Here is a 15,345-nt window from a genome sequence, read left to right as displayed (position 1 = left end):
GGAAATGTTGGAACTGTTTAAAAGGTTAAAATTTAATGCAAAAAGCGTTGGAACGGGGTAATTAAACACTGGAAATGTTGTGTAATGCTAAGAAAGAAGCATCTGGTGGAACATTTAACAATGAATTAGTTCAACTGTCGGATGAGCATCACAGGGGGGCTTTCAGAAGTAAAGATGGGGATGGTTTCACTTTGTGAAAGAGCTTGTGTAGCTGAAGGTTTAGTTTCTCCAAATGATTTAAAAGATTCCTAAAAATCCCTGTAGGCTACGAAAGGTACTCAGCTGAAGACCCGACACTGGCTGGCTGTGACCTTCAGGCCCTCGGGCAGCTCTGAATAATATTATAACACTTAGAAGATGCTTAGAAGCAACATAATATCCAGACAACATGTTTTAGAGGCAAGGCTTTGTCTATTTCAGCAACACAATGACAGCCACGTGGCTCTTTTAAAACCGAGCTTCCCGCAGTTCAGGGTGCATCATAAGATGAAAGAGGTGGCGAAGGATGCCTCAAACGCCACATTTTAAGCAAAAATCTAAAAAAACAGCAACTTATTTCCACAAAAAGCTTTTAAAAGAGGTGAAATAAGCATTAATTTAGACATTTAATATGTTATCTGTCCAATGAGAGGTTTCAACACTTAGCAAATCGTTGCTTTCAGCTTTTATTTGTGTTTTAATCAGAGTCGGAGCTTGTTTGGAGGTCGGGTTTCGTTTCATCCGGAGGGTAACTTGTGTGAACAGCACATCTGTGCAAGTTTTAAAGATTAGCTTTCAGAATTCAGGCTTGGAGGAGAAGCCAAGTCATGAGACCATTCATCTTTAATTGATGAGTGGTCTGATCAGATTTTAAGGATATTATTACAAAGTTTAAGATCTTCTCATGTTGTGAGCGAAATAAGCGTAAAACCCCTGATCAGCCTCAGCTGTCAGTGTTAATAAAGAAATATTGGAGCTAAAACCTTTAATTCTGCAGCGTTATAATGCCTGAGCTATTTAAATAAACTGACACAAGCTGCGAGCTGACCAGAAGTCAGGTTTTATAATCATTTACACGCCTTTTGTCCAGTTAAAAAGTCAATATCTATCCAGTCGAGCTTCTTAACCGCAAGGATTTGTTGCCTTTTTTTGACATAAATGAAAATTTAACAGTTTAATTGTGATTATTTGTCACAATTGGGGAAATATTAATCAACATAGATATTGATTTAGTCTTCTGTTGCGCTCTTCATAGCCGACGCAGTCACAAAGATCTTGATTTCAAAGCTGAGTGAAATGTTTGTGGTCTTGCCAAAGAGAGACAGGATTATTGCCACTAAATGACTTCCTGTTGCTGCTCGTCTCCCCTTTGAAAACAGCTATCTGCATCCTACCGTGCCTGAACGGAGGGCGCTGCGTGGCGCCGTATCAGTGCGAATGTCCCTCTGGGTGGACGGGCACTCGCTGTCACACTGGTGAGTTAAAGTGGAGGCTTTCACTGCTCATGTTATCCCAGGATTATCGGTGATCATTTAGTTATTCTGTGGCCTGCATTTAAAGAAATCTTCTTCTTTTTATTGTAGCATTATGATGTCATTTGTAAAGCTCACATTTTCATCTTTGTGCCAATGAAAGAGACAACATCTTAAACAGCATCTCAGCTGGTTCATCACAGACTAAGTTAATGGGTTAGAATGATAAATGGCACCCAGAAAAATGCAGGAAGTGAATGAAACACTCCTGGAACACCAGAATCACTGGCTGCAGAACACGAGTTGACTTCCTTATCAGGAAAAATGAGCATTTCCTCCCTCTGAGTGTTTCAGTGTCAGTGTTTCATCGTGAGAAACAAGAAGTGTTTGTTCTAATGATTGTGGTTTGTCCTGTTTGTCGCTGACAGCTGTGTGTTCGTCACCCTGTCTAAATGGAGGCAGATGCATCAGGCCGAACAGATGTAGCTGCAGTCCGGGTTGGAGCGGGCACGACTGCTCCAGGTCACCACACACACAGACACACTCGCACTAAACAGAACCTCTGACAGCTGCAGGGTACTCTCAGACCCAAATATCACAGTTTGACAGCAGTGAAAAATACTGCGATTGTTTTTAAATTAGCACGAAAACTACTCAGCGTTACGGTCAAACTGAACAAATTCTGTGAAACGAGGATATTCTGATGAAATTTAACAAACAAAAAAAGCAAAATGTAGTAAAAGGAGAACCAAAATGAAATAGAAGTTAAACTCAGTGGTGTTCACATGACCTGAAATAACCAAAAACTTGAGAGAGATGTGAAACTACGCCACAGAAGCCACCAGAGACTCATTAAAGAACCTAAAATCTCTTTTTTAAGGGTGTGAAATGTTAGGAAGCAGCTCAGTTAGTGAGATCTGTGAGATTCAACTCTTCCTTGCACGAGTCGAGCCTCGAAGAGCAAAGGAAAGAAACTGTAACTGTGATCTCCCTGAGATGATGTAAACCAGGCATCACTTCAAAAAAAAAAAACTGGGATTTTTGTATCTATTTGGTAAAAACATTTAAAGATAAATGTGTATTAATACAGCTGAATTCCCAAAAAAGCTGCTGTCATTCACATTTGTGATTGAAAATCAGCTAATTAGGATTATGTGGTGACTTGTGAGCCCTTAAATCATTTCCAGACGGTCGCTCTGCTCTAATAAAATCCTGCTTCATCTGATAAAATCACCTGTCAGGTCACAATTCAGAATAATACGATGATCTCCCACACAGGCAGTTTGCTCGCACAGTCCACACCATCATGGCCTTGGCCGTACTTTAATAGCTAATTTGATTCCCCTCCCGTTCATTTAAACTGGGACAAAGTACAGCGGTGGAGGTTTTCGGTCTTGCTGCAGGACGGCGACCTGAAGCAGACATCCAGCAGGAAAAGGAAGAGATGAACTATAACTAGTCCTGAGCCAAATTCCATGACCAGAGCTTTAAAGAGAGCTCACACCTGCCATTAAATGTTCAGTTTCTACTGAACTGGTTAATTTGTGCTTATTTTTTACTTCCTTCAGCTAAGTATTTTGATCAAATATACATGACTCATGACGATGACAACATTACCTTTGACTCTGACTCATTTCATTTAGTCTCCCTGAACGCTGCAATGACCAAATGTAACAAACTCTGCAATCAGCTTATGTAAAATGGGAAAATGGAATATCATCAGTGAGGTATTTTAGCCTGGAACGACCGTCCTTCCTCCCTGAATTAGTCTTTCAAACCAGGCCACAAAGCTGAAAGTATTTAATCAGAATATTTTATTTACATATTTAATTACCCGTGAACCCATGGTGCTGAATAAAGATGAAGGAGGTGAGAACGCTTCACATTCAGTGGGTCTACATGATGAGATTAACTTTATTATAGCTATAGTATAGGGTTATGCTCCTTATCTGAGGGTAATTATCTTTGGATATCTGGCGGTGAATGAATCGAATCGCTAATAGAGCCACTTCCGGTTGACGTCATCACCAACAACAACAAACTCAGGCATTCAGAAAGATGGCGAACGCAGAGCAAGATGAAGCTGCGTCCCTCTACATTTGTGATGAGCTGGTTATGGCACAGACTATGCACAACGGCGCATTTTCCATCGCGTTGTTTGTTTCTTTCTGACGGCGGCGGCGACAACAACAGGAATATCGTCTCCTTCGACTTCCGGGTGACGATCGCGGGAAAAATTGTCGAGCATGCGCAGAACGCTCGATCCGATCCACCGTTGTCTCCAGGCGCGTTAAATGGGCATTTGGATAGAGTTATCTGGGGTCTGAATTCAATCGCAAGTAACCCGATCTGCTTCGATTTCTTGCCATATTAAGGTGTCTACATGAGCTGAATAACTCAAAATTATTGTAATTTAGCCATTAATCCGATCCTCTGGCCCGTATGTAACTGCACTGAGTGATAAAACATGGATTAAATGTAGGTTTATGAGAAGGGGAATGTTTTGAGTTCAGTTTTGAACGTGGACACAGTTGTCAGCAGCTACTTTGTTCAAATGAAACTGGACCACATTAACTAAAAGCACCACAGCAGATTTGGAGGGTTAACCAAACTGTTAGCTTTATGGACCAGTAACCACTCAACTAAAAGCTTCTTTCTCTCATACTTTTTTCTAATTTAGTTGTTTAGGGAGACTAAGTGAAAAAAATCCACCTTTAAATGACTGTTTGTAACTCTGCCCACACTGCACTCGCAGAAGGATTCATGTGATCATAAAATCAAAGTGAAACGAGTAAAGTTGACCACAAGCTCAGCAGTTTCATGACTCATCCACCCACACCTTTATTTTACATGTGCTGCTCTGTGTGGACATAAGTCCCAGAAAAGCTGTAAAACACAAAGAAAGAGCGACTTGTTCGGATTAAAGAGCTTATATCTCCTGAATCTTATCACGCCCTGTATGAACAGTGATCTACTTCCTGCTGATGTGTTCAGTGTTTTCAGCTCAACCGTTTCAGTTTGTGCCCGTCTGAGCTGGAGAAAGCCTTCATGTGGGAGGAAGTAGTGCTGCTCAGAGCCTCGTTTGGTCTGTTCTGCTGTAAAATCAGATTTACCTGCTGCGCTTAAAGCTTCTGCTGCAACAAACTGACTGGAGAAAGCCTTCATGTGGGAGGAAGTAGTGCTGCTCAGAGCCTCGTTTGGTCTGTTCTGCTGTAAAATCAGATTTACCTGCTGCGCTTAAAGCTTCTGCTGCAACAAACTGACTGGAGAAAGCCTTCATGTGGGAGGAAGTAGTGCTGCTCAGAGCCTCGTTTGGTCTGTTCTGCTGTAAAATCAGATTTACCTGCTGCGCTTAAAGCTTCTGCTGCAACAAACTGACTGGAGAAAGCCTTCATGTGGGAGGAAGTAGTGCTGCTCAGAGCCTCGTTTGGTCTGTTCTGCTGTAAAATCAGATTTACCTGCTGCGCTTAAAGCTTCTGCTGCAACAAACTGACTGGAGAAGATCCCCAGAGAAACAAATCGGTCACATTAAGGCCTGGATGAGCTGTTATTTTCTACTTTCTTCACCCTCTAAACGTAGCTACTTTGCCTCGTCTTTAAATTCACACGTTAAACGGGCCTCTGGTTAAATAAGTTAAATAATAATAACTAAGTTCAGAAGCATCTGTGCCTTTATCCAAACAACCCTTAAAGACAAAAGATTCTACTTGTCATTTATAAAGCTCCTTAAATACTTCAGCCTTTATGCCCCTTTCTGCTTTTAAGACCAAGCTAACAACCTTCCTCTTTACCTTTTTATTCATCTTTCAGCCTTATGAACCCCAACTTTTGCTCTTATTACAGATCAAATTAACACTTCAATGCCTTCATAAACTGTTTTTGGATGTGAATCTTTTACTTTTTATTCAGTTTGAAGGCATTTTTGCTCTCAGATCCTAACGAACGTTGATCCAAAGCACAAATTTAAACCCTTCTTGCTCCCGTTCTCAGCCTCAGCGCAGAGACCAGTCACATTTAAACTCTGTATGCTAATTAAACAGCTGCTCAGAACTGAGAATTTATCAGTTTCTTGTCTTTACAGGAAGAGGAAATCCGTATACTACCACTTCTGAAAGCTCCACTCGCCTCCATGTGAATCATCTTATGAAGGGAATCCTTGTATAGTTAACTGACACCTGTAAACCATTCACTCATTTCTCTGCGAAGCAAAGAACCATTTTGTAAAATAAAGCTGTATTTTTTCATATAAAGACTCAACAGTATTAAACATTTGCTGCTATACACTTGTACGATGTGTAAAAACTATTGATGTGATGGTCCAATGTATATGTGTAAACTATTCTCACGTTTTTATTAAAGCATAAAACATCGAAAGCTCTTTGTTTTTGGGTCAAAGTCGGGCTGCGGCGAGTCGAGGGCGTTTAAAAGTAGCAACAACACAAAGTGTGATCCATTCATGGTTTATTAAATCCACTTTGAACACGTAACATACAGATGTTGGGGGACATAGAATAAAAAGTGACGGTCAGGTTGGAATCGAGCTGGTAAGACGGTCAACACACACCGAACTAACAGGACTGCGTCACTGTCACATGATGAGTGGAATGAATTATTGCCTGCACCGACAGAGGATCTGATGGTTATATTAAATGAAAGTGGAATCAGGCAATTTCAGAGGTAAAACAGCTACAACTGAGGGTTTGTACAAAGTGGCTGTGTGTGGACTGGTCTGTGGGACTTCCATCTATCTCAGGTCAGCCAGCAGCTCTTCCAGTTTCGACTCGTTGGCACCGGAGAACTCATTCACCTGAAAGAGAGGAAAGAGGAGCCATTAAGTCAGACACACCGATCCCCAAGCATTTTCACCGTCATCCTAAACCAGTTTCCTTTGGCAGTAAGACGCCAGCTGACACAGATGTGCTACATCCCAATCAGCAGCCTCTGATCTGGACGCTTCACAAAACTGAACCGAGTCGATGCACTTTGAGCTGCATGTAGCTAGCTTTGTCATCGCTAATGTTAACGTTTACAGCTATCAGTACGAGTAAGTAGCAAGTTAACTCTCTGTTTACGCTAATTTCAGCAGCTAACTAGCCAGTTAGCTTACCAAGATGCTAACAATCAGCCACAACAACATGCTTTTCAGGTGCTCGCGCGTTGTCGTTGTGACGTTGCCGGGTTGCCACGATACCAGACATGCAGAAACTGTGTTTCTTTAGTGAGTGATTTTAACGCTTCAGTCTTTTCAACGTACACAGTAAACATTTACCAAAGTAAATTCGCCTTCGTCAACTACTGAGACTCACCTTTAGCCCGTTCTTGTAGAAGTGGAATGTTGGCATGCAGTTGATCTTGCAGAAGCTGCTCACATCCTGAAAAACGGAAAGAAAAAAAACTCAACGTCTTCGGATTTTGCTCCGTTGCTCATAAGAAACATTTATTTTAAGGAATATTTCACATTGTTTTTGAGCATTAGTGGCACAGCTACCCCTCACCACAGAGTAAACAGGTTCATATGTCATCTTCACATAAAACAAGAGGTTCTTATTCAATGTTTCACGAGTGGGAAAGATTTAAAATGTTTCGGTAAATAAAAATGCTTCAGGACTCCGTTTACATTTAGGGCTGCACAATTAATCGTATTTTGATCTTGATTTTGGTGTCCACAATTAAATTAACCTGATCGTCAACGATATTTACATTCAAAATGCAGCTCTGCTGCCTGCCTCTAACCACATGTTCTCAACCAGAAGTCCACCGACCACCAGGGGGCGAAAGCATGGTTAAGGCTTCATTAAGTTGCCAAAATAACAAGCGCCTGCAGCAGCAGCTCGTTGGACAGTCTGAGTTAGACGGGCCGACATCCATTATCTGAACTTGTTTTAGATTCAGTGTAAGTGACGTTAAACAAGAACAAGTTATTTGCAAAGAGTGTAGCAAAGTAGTGTCAGAGTAACACCACTAATCTGTTAAATCACCTGAAAAAACATCACAAACCTTAATATGAGGAATACATAAAGCGCCGACCCAAACAACCATTACAGCAGCCTGAACCCGATCCATCTCCCTCCCAAAGACACGCAGAAATAACAGCCATATCTTTTTATTTGGCCTAAGACATGTGTCCGATCAATACAGTCAGTACTTTAAAATGTTAAATTATTGGGTTTTTGTTTTTATTTTGCATTATTTATCATTTATTCTAATTTAAAGTTTAATTTTCCATTAAAATTGGCACATTGTTTATAAATGGTGCAATAAAAATACATGTTTTTCCAGACATGATTAATAATTGCGATTATGATTTTTGGTCATAATTGTGCAGCCCTATTTACAAGTTCCTCTGTCAGCAGCTTCTTAGGTTCAGAAGTGAATCCATTAAATGTTAAACACAGACTTACCGCAGCCTCATCCACATCCACCTTCAGGAAAATCACGTTCTTGTTTTCGGGTTTTTCCGAGAGTTTCTGCAGAAGAGACAACGTTTTACACAGAGAGCCAAAAATAAGTCTACAAAATGGATTACTTGCTCTTTTTCTAAAGAGATGTCAAAGTTAGCCAACGTATTTTCCAGTCAAGCAGGCTTTTTAAGGTGGGAGGAGCTTAACAAAATACAACAGGTGCCACAGCCTTTAAGCTACAGTCCCGACGAGTGAAGAAATAAACCAACGTGAGTCTTTATTAGGGCACATTTCAAAAGCAATTCAGCTGGTTTTGGCAAGAACTTACAACGAACTTTGGGCCGATCTGTTTGCAGGGGCCACACCACGTAGCTGTGAAGTCCACCACCACCAGCTTGTCTCCTGCCTCCTTCAGGATGGAATTGAACTCATCCTGCAGAAAAGATGAAACCACAACATAATACTCGTGTTTAGTCACCTGTGAGAGGACCAACTGATCTGAATTCAGGTATCACAGCATCAGATGTGAGAGCAGCACGGTTTAGTTGTTGCTGTTAGCTGCAGGAGCTTCTCACGCAACATTTCCAGCATTATACCGGAAGGCGGTTGAATGTTATGTGGCCGGGATTAATCAATCAATGAATCAATCAACATGTATTTATATAGCACCTTACAACAACCGGAGATTGACCAAAGTGCTTCACAATTCCAGAAATAGATTTAAAAGTAGACTACATATAACACAAGACAACAACAAAAAGGCGAGTCACAGCTTCAGTGAAAAACCAGTTCAAATAAGTATGTTTTTATTTCGGCTTTGAACTGAGATTAGCTTAGAGTTGGTGCAGGTGCTTTAGCATCCGCTGCAACCACCAGCAACCGACACGCCTTCATCCACAACAGATTCGTCTTGTTTGAACGAGGCAAACCAGACGATTTTAACACCTTCTTTGCATTTCTACTGCGGCAACGTGTCCGCCGGACCAGACGACAGCAAAGTCCAACAGTTCACGTTATCGACCCCGTATTTTTTCTAGCCACCGTTAAAGAAACCTTAAGAAAACGCGATACTAAAAGCATCTGGATGTAATCTATTAGCAGGCAGTTTTCTTTGGGTGTAACCGGCTCCTATAAGCTAAATAAACCCCTCGAGTGTGGGTTTTAGCATGAGAACGAGTCACGAGCCACGAGCAGTTGGGAGGGAGAAGAGGCGCGCGGATGCACAACAAACGTTGATAATTAAGTATAAAACATCAGCCGTTGGGCGTTAAAATATCACGATAAAATAAAGATTTCCCCATGAATATGAAAAGACTTACCAAACTTTCCACTTCGCGAACCATGGTTACTGTTAGCGGTTGTGTGTCCTCCTGTAAAATGACAAGCTAACGGCTTTGGAAATGCCCTATTTCCAGCGGAATAAAGTTACACAAATCAAGCGGAAGTCAGAGGGCCTTGCCTTTCAAAATAAAACAATATAACTTATAGTTGGGTTCATAAACGAGTCAGAACTATACCTCTGCTCCTCAAGGGTGTTAACCGCACTCTCTTAAGTGTTGTATTTATCATAATTGTATATATTGTATGTTCTGTACTTACTTATTCAAGCTCTTTCAACATTATTGCTACTTATTTTGAAAATTGCCAACAACGCGATATTTTGTTTTCCGGTAAGGGGTTCGTCAGTCTTCTTACTTTAATAGTATTTAATTAATTTTTTCTGCGAAAATGTTGCGTATACATTTTCCACAATAGTACCAAGAAGCTTTTATTTTGCTTTCAAATCAATTTGTGAGAGCATAACGCACAAAAATAAACCTGTTAGTAACTGCGAGCTACTATGTGATGCAGTTATCGGTTGTTAAATGCTCTCTGTATAAAATAAGCGTCTATTTTAAAAATAATTTATGTTTTGTTGTTACGTTAGAAACATCCGGGAAGGAGTTTAGAGGGATTCAAGTCACAATGACTTGACAAATTTCTTGGTTTACCGTAAATGAGAGAGTAGCGCCCCTTTCCTCATGACATCTCTGTATTCATTCATATTTCCCCCCATTTATTTCCGTTTATCACGTATCTTTAAACATTTTCAGCAGTTTCAAACGTCTTTATGATATATAACTAAACATTTTAGTAATATTTCATCGTGGATATCTTGTGCAGCAAATACATTTGTCATGTTCACATTTCGGTAGTTTACGGTAGAGTGAAAGATTTGTTTTAAAACTATTTATACAATTGAGCGCTTTTTTTTTTAAATATATAATTTACAAATTTACAAATGGGAGAAAAACTATTTTCATGGATTACCACCGGCTGTAACACAGACTACAACCAATGTAACCATGGATCCGCCTCTCAGCACCACTACAACCTCATGAAATTCAAATATGCCGTCTGCCTCCTGATCAAACAAGAGGCTCCAGGTGGCAGCAAAAGTTTAACAACTGACCGAATATGTTCAAGTTATTTTTCTTTCTTCAACTTGATCCTGTATCATAAACCAGAGTCTCCAACATGAAGTGAAATATGCAGAAAATCACAAAGTCTTACACTAAAAACAAACCACATGGCTCATTTTGTTCGTGTTTAATGTGTAAATGCCCAAGATTCAGATGCGGAAAATGTTCTTGTTACAGGCCAAACCATTCAACGTATACAACATAAACTATGTTTCAGGATACAGTCTACTCATGAAGTAATGCTTGAAATGATACATCACATGTCTTTGAACGAATATACCATCAGATTAGGACCAAGAACTGCTTTCATTTACACTTTCTTAACATTTTTTTAATGAAAAGGTTACAAAAAAACATTCACATCGACATATTTATATGATTCTATTTGGATAAACTGGTATGAATTTTCAAAGTAATGCTTGAAATTGTACGTCACGTCTTTAAAAGATCAAACAGAGAGAGCTGAGCCCAGAAATACATTTATCTACATTTTGTTAAAACCGTTTATAAAAAAAATATACAGTGACATTTTGATTTGATTGCTTTTTCCTGCAGGTATGAATTATAAAATAACGTCATTAACTGGTAACACATCAGACTGCAATGATGGCCTTGCCGGTGTTTTCTCCCTGCAGCATCCCCATAAAAGCTGCTGGCATGTTCTCAAAGCCGTTTGTGATGTGCTCCCTGCACTTGAGTTTCTCCTGCGGAGGCAGAATTTATAAATCTGATTAATTACACTCAGGCACAGACACTTGAAGTTTAGATATTTACTTAAAACATATAAAGAGTATTAAAATAATCTGGTGTCAAAACAATACCTCTTTAAACCAGGCCATCAGTCTCATGAGGCTTTCGGGACGTTTGTGTTCCCATCGGCTCTGCATGAAACCTTCCATCTTAAGCTGCTTGAAGATCATCGTCAGGTGTGGATATGGCCCTGAGAAATATTCAAATTGGAACAAGTTATGCTTAAATTATCGTCTTCTGTGAAACTTCAGCAACACAACATCGCCCTCTAGTGAAAGTAAAATGTAGTATTAAGACATTAAATTGCATAAAACAGTTTCAACTGCATTAGATTCGATTTACGAGCATAAAGTTTAATTATTAACATTTGATGGTCTATTTGTGTAGAAAATATGTAAAAAAAAAAACCTGTCTGGGGTGCAGCATCATTGTAGGTGGAGATACTTCCACAAACAGCTATTCTGCCAAAGTTCTTCATCTGTTGGATGGCAACACTTGAAAAAATGCCTCCAACCTAAACCCAAGACAGAAGTTTTACTGAAACAAATATAAAAAAAAAACACCAGCTGTAATAAATCCAACTCAGCCTTTCTTACATTTTCAAAGAAGCAGTCATATCCATCAGGAGAGGCCTTCTTCAGAGCCTCCTCCAGGGAGCTGACAGTTTTGTAGTTGAAGGCCTCATCGAATCCCAGCTCCTTCAGGTAAGCTACTTTCGCATCAGACCCCGCTGAACCCACCACCTTACAGCCCTTGATCTTGGCAATCTGTCCCACCACGGTGCCCACTGCTCCAGCTGCGGCATTCACCAGCAGGGTCTCGCCCTTCTGCAGTTTCAAAACTTCTTCTGTCCCGAACAGAGCCGTCAGTCTGGAGACAAGGAGAACGGCTAAAACACCGCTTCTGAAGCCAGCGTTTCACTTCCAGCTTCTCTTCTTTGATTCTAATCATGAAAACGCTTCGTCATGGTTCCACAACAATGTTAACAGTGCATAAAGCCACAGGAAGAGCACATCTGGAGCCTTATCTGTTTATTTTCCTAACAGAAGAAAGAGTTTCTTCCATAAACAGCTTGGAATCCATGTTTCTCTCTTTTTCTTATTCAATTAAAACACATCTATTATATTATCTGGGATACAGGCAGCTTAACCCCCGTCTTACCCCGGCATGCCAATGGTACCGAGAGCCAGAGACAGCGAGACATCTTTAGGCCAGTCAGGCATGACATGAACGAGGTCTGTCCCATCGCTGAGCGCGTGGGTTCTCCAACCACAACGACCAACAACATGGCTTCCCACAGGAAATGCAGGATTCTTACTTTGAATCACTCTGTACAAAAACAAAAAAGACAAATATTAGTCATTCAAGCTTCTCATCCCGTTTCAAACAGTCACGAGAGAGGATGTGGCCTCCATCAGGGTTGTATGAAAACCTTTTCCAAGGAGGATCGGATTCAATAACGTGAAAGAAAAAGGTCAAACGGCCTCTGGGCCTGACATTGGGGCCACCTACCAGGGCCAAAGAGGAGCTTTAACAGGAGGTGAAGAGTCCAAAGTGCCTTTCATAGGGCTGACTCTGAAGATGAAAATATTTTGCATGTCATCACCAAGCCTGCAAAAAGCACACAGATTTGGAAAAGTAGCTTAAAGCTAAATGGAATCCTTCAGAGGCGCTTTTTACCTGAAGTTTGCAGAGTTCCAGGAGGCATGACCAAGCTAAATAAGGCTGAAGCACGGATAAGTCGAAGCAAACACCCAAGAAACACCTGAAGGGAGACGTTTGTGGACAGATGAAAGCAGTGAGATTCTTGACCCATGATGGAGCAGATGGTACCTGTGCCTCATCACTAAAGCGCTGAGCACAGCCCTTCAGGTCATCCGCTTTCATGGTGGAGGACGGTAAAAGTATGAGGCTGCTTCCATCAAAGTGATACACGAGTTGACCAATATTAACGGCTAATATCGGCCGATTCAACGTCCCAGTGCTGGCAGATAAGACTTTTCAGAAATAGATACAGGATATAATGAAGAGAAATATGAATGAGATGGTTTACATGACACTGGAAAACAAAAACAAACTGATTTCGTCCGACCAAAGTTAGTCTGACTGAAACAATGGAAAACCTCCCAAAGCCAAGCGAAGATACTCAGAAAATGAGTCAGGGCATCAAAAAAATGTGCATTTAATCGGATAATTCACCCACTAATTACTGTGCATTTGTAAACATGTTTGGTAACCAAGACGACCCAGCGGCAGATGTTTCTCAGCACACCGTGGCTTCCTCCAACAAACAGAAAAACACACAACATCTGGGTTTGAAAGAGACTCCAAGAAGTGAGGCTGTGTGTGAAGTATGTTCACTGAGTAATTCATCCGGTCTGTATAAACAGGACGTTCTACGTGAAACCGATTTCTGCGTCTGAACACTCGGCCAGGAATGCTGTGGCTCTTTAATCATTCAAAGGTTTTGGTCATTCATAGCAGGTGCAGGGCTGTGTTCTGCAGCAGTGAAAATCAGACACGCACATCACAGATTAAAGACTCCGCTGTGTGTTTTCTTACTTTGCCACTTGAGTTCCGATCATCACGTCTCCCTCCTTCATGCGGACCCTGCTGAACGGCCTGTTGAAACCCAACAGAGGGAGTTATTCTCAGCATTTTAACTCGGGACACGATCATTCCGATAATCATGCAGATTGCTCCTCGGACTCTCCACACACCTCATGTACGGATCCACGCTGAGAAAAACTGCTTCCAGCAGCACCTCTGAAAGGAAACAGGTTTTAGACGCACACTTGTTTAAAATGCCTCATGTTAAAGTTGACAAAGAGAGTCATCTTGCCTCCATCTTTGGGCTCAGGGAGCTCCTCCACCTGCAGCTGGAAGTCGCTTTTCTTTGGGAAGCCGTCAAAGTGCTTGGCCAGAATCCACGACTTAGCCTGGACCATGATCGTTTATTTGGGAACTACAAGGTCGAACAAACCGACACTGAGCATATGGTCCAGCAGTGTCACACCCAACGTTGTGAAAAACGAGGTTATTTGGATGCACTGCACATCAACTAACGAAACAAAAAGAAACGCTGACTTCCTCATTAAAAATTCAGTAAAAACAGAGGACAGTTTGACAAATAAAACATTTTACCCGTTACTCAACATTTTAAACTGGTAGCTTTCCCTCAAATAACTGTGGTTTGATCAGCAGAAATCACAGATGATGTGAAACACTGAACACAAACATGCCTTCACACGGACGACAATACAAATGCAGTCTTTGTTTATCGGAACATTGGACGATATTTAATGACATTTGCTTTTACATTCTCCTCTGAAAACAGAACAAAGCAACACAGTGTGTCATTTCTCTTGATATAAGTATCTATAAATACCAGCAACATGAGAAAATAAATACCGTGCGATGAAAGGAAACAACGTGAGAGGTGAACTCCCTGTTGCAGCCTGCTACTCTTTCACTTCCTCTTCTACTAAAAATTGCGCGCGTTGACTCTGTTTCTGTCACTCACCCGCGGGTTTCCTCCTCAAACAAAAGGTAGAAGATGAGAAAACTCGCTCGAAACACGAGCTGACTGCTGAGTGAAGATGTGAACTCTTCGGGGGGCCACCAGCGAGCTTCTCTTCTTGCATCTGATTGGTTGGAAGTTGAGCGTCGCGTCTGACGTATGACGGAGAGCGTCGTCTTGTTCCTTACGTTCTCACGTACGCCCAATTAGGAGATTTCACTTGCTCAATACCTCCTCATGACTCCCCTGTCCCTCTAAGGCAGTGTTTCTCAATTCCGGTCCTCATGACCCACTGCCCTGCATGTTTTCGAAGTTTCCCTCCTCCACCACACCTGATTCAAATGATCAGCTCGTCATCAAGCTCTGCAGTGACCTGATTAGGAGCCATTCATTTGAATCAGGTGTGGTGGAGGAGGGAAACATTGAAAACATGCAGGGCAGTGGGTCATGAGGACCGGAATTGAGAAACACTGCTCTAAGGAGAGATATGGACGAATGAATCGAGGAGAAAGGAGACTGGTGGCTGGTTTAACTCCATTTCTCAAAGCAGCACCATCCTGATTCCTCTGCTTAGTCCTCAGCTTCGGTAGAATAGTTTAAAAAGTGACCTCCTGTCGCCTTTTCCGAAGCTATTTTCATTGGCTTAGGTAGAAAACAAAATAAAGTTAAGGAAAGGAGGTTGGAATCATTCTTAAAGTCTTAGGAAAAGACGAGAATCTGACCACACTTACAAAAAACTGTGATGTGCTGTGGAACTACAA

At 41.2% G+C, this 15,345-nt stretch overlaps 3 protein-coding genes across 3 annotated transcripts in view; 1 reads left to right on the top strand and 2 right to left on the bottom strand.

The window, feature by feature from the left end:
* Positions 1 to 5,825, top strand: part of svep1 (sushi, von Willebrand factor type A, EGF and pentraxin domain containing 1) — a 133,696-nt gene extending 127,871 nt beyond the window's left edge. Inside the window, exons 47-49 of the mRNA XM_072376281.1 lie at positions 1,359 to 1,454; positions 1,880 to 1,973; positions 5,533 to 5,825. Of these exons, the coding sequence (XP_072232382.1) occupies positions 1,359 to 1,454; positions 1,880 to 1,973; positions 5,533 to 5,563 (221 nt within the window). The 3' untranslated portion in view covers positions 5,564 to 5,825. The remainder of the gene's footprint in view (positions 1 to 1,358; positions 1,455 to 1,879; positions 1,974 to 5,532) is intronic.
* A 70-nt stretch (positions 5,826 to 5,895) lies between these two features.
* Positions 5,896 to 9,264, bottom strand: LOC140282069 (thioredoxin-like). Its single transcript, XM_072376619.1, has 5 exons — positions 9,172 to 9,264; positions 8,181 to 8,285; positions 7,853 to 7,918; positions 6,758 to 6,823; positions 5,896 to 6,258 (listed from the first exon to the last, which is right to left on the bottom strand). Exons 1-5 carry the CDS (start codon positions 9,193 to 9,195, stop codon positions 6,196 to 6,198), a joined length of 324 nt encoding a protein of 107 aa, XP_072232720.1. The 5' UTR covers positions 9,196 to 9,264; the 3' UTR covers positions 5,896 to 6,195.
* A 1,164-nt stretch (positions 9,265 to 10,428) lies between these two features.
* LOC140281597 (prostaglandin reductase 1-like) lies at positions 10,429 to 14,671 on the bottom strand. The gene is made up of 9 exons (XM_072376083.1): positions 14,588 to 14,671; positions 13,907 to 14,029; positions 13,785 to 13,830; positions 13,627 to 13,686; positions 12,226 to 12,393; positions 11,661 to 11,934; positions 11,473 to 11,578; positions 11,136 to 11,254; positions 10,429 to 11,018 (listed from the first exon to the last, which is right to left on the bottom strand). The coding sequence occupies exons 2-9, from the start codon at positions 14,010 to 14,012 to the stop codon at positions 10,908 to 10,910; spliced, it is 990 nt and encodes a 329-aa protein (XP_072232184.1). The 5' UTR covers positions 14,013 to 14,029; positions 14,588 to 14,671; the 3' UTR covers positions 10,429 to 10,907.
* Positions 14,672 to 15,345: the final 674 nt, after the last annotated feature.

This window comes from Leuresthes tenuis, unplaced genomic scaffold (assembly GCF_036924035.1).
Source record: "Leuresthes tenuis unplaced genomic scaffold, fLeuTen1.0.hap1 SCAF_22, whole genome shotgun sequence".
Lineage (NCBI taxonomy): Eukaryota > Metazoa > Chordata > Actinopteri > Atheriniformes > Atherinopsidae > Leuresthes > Leuresthes tenuis.
Note: the sequence above shows the minus strand (reverse complement) of the source record. Positions and strands in the feature narration are given on the sequence as shown.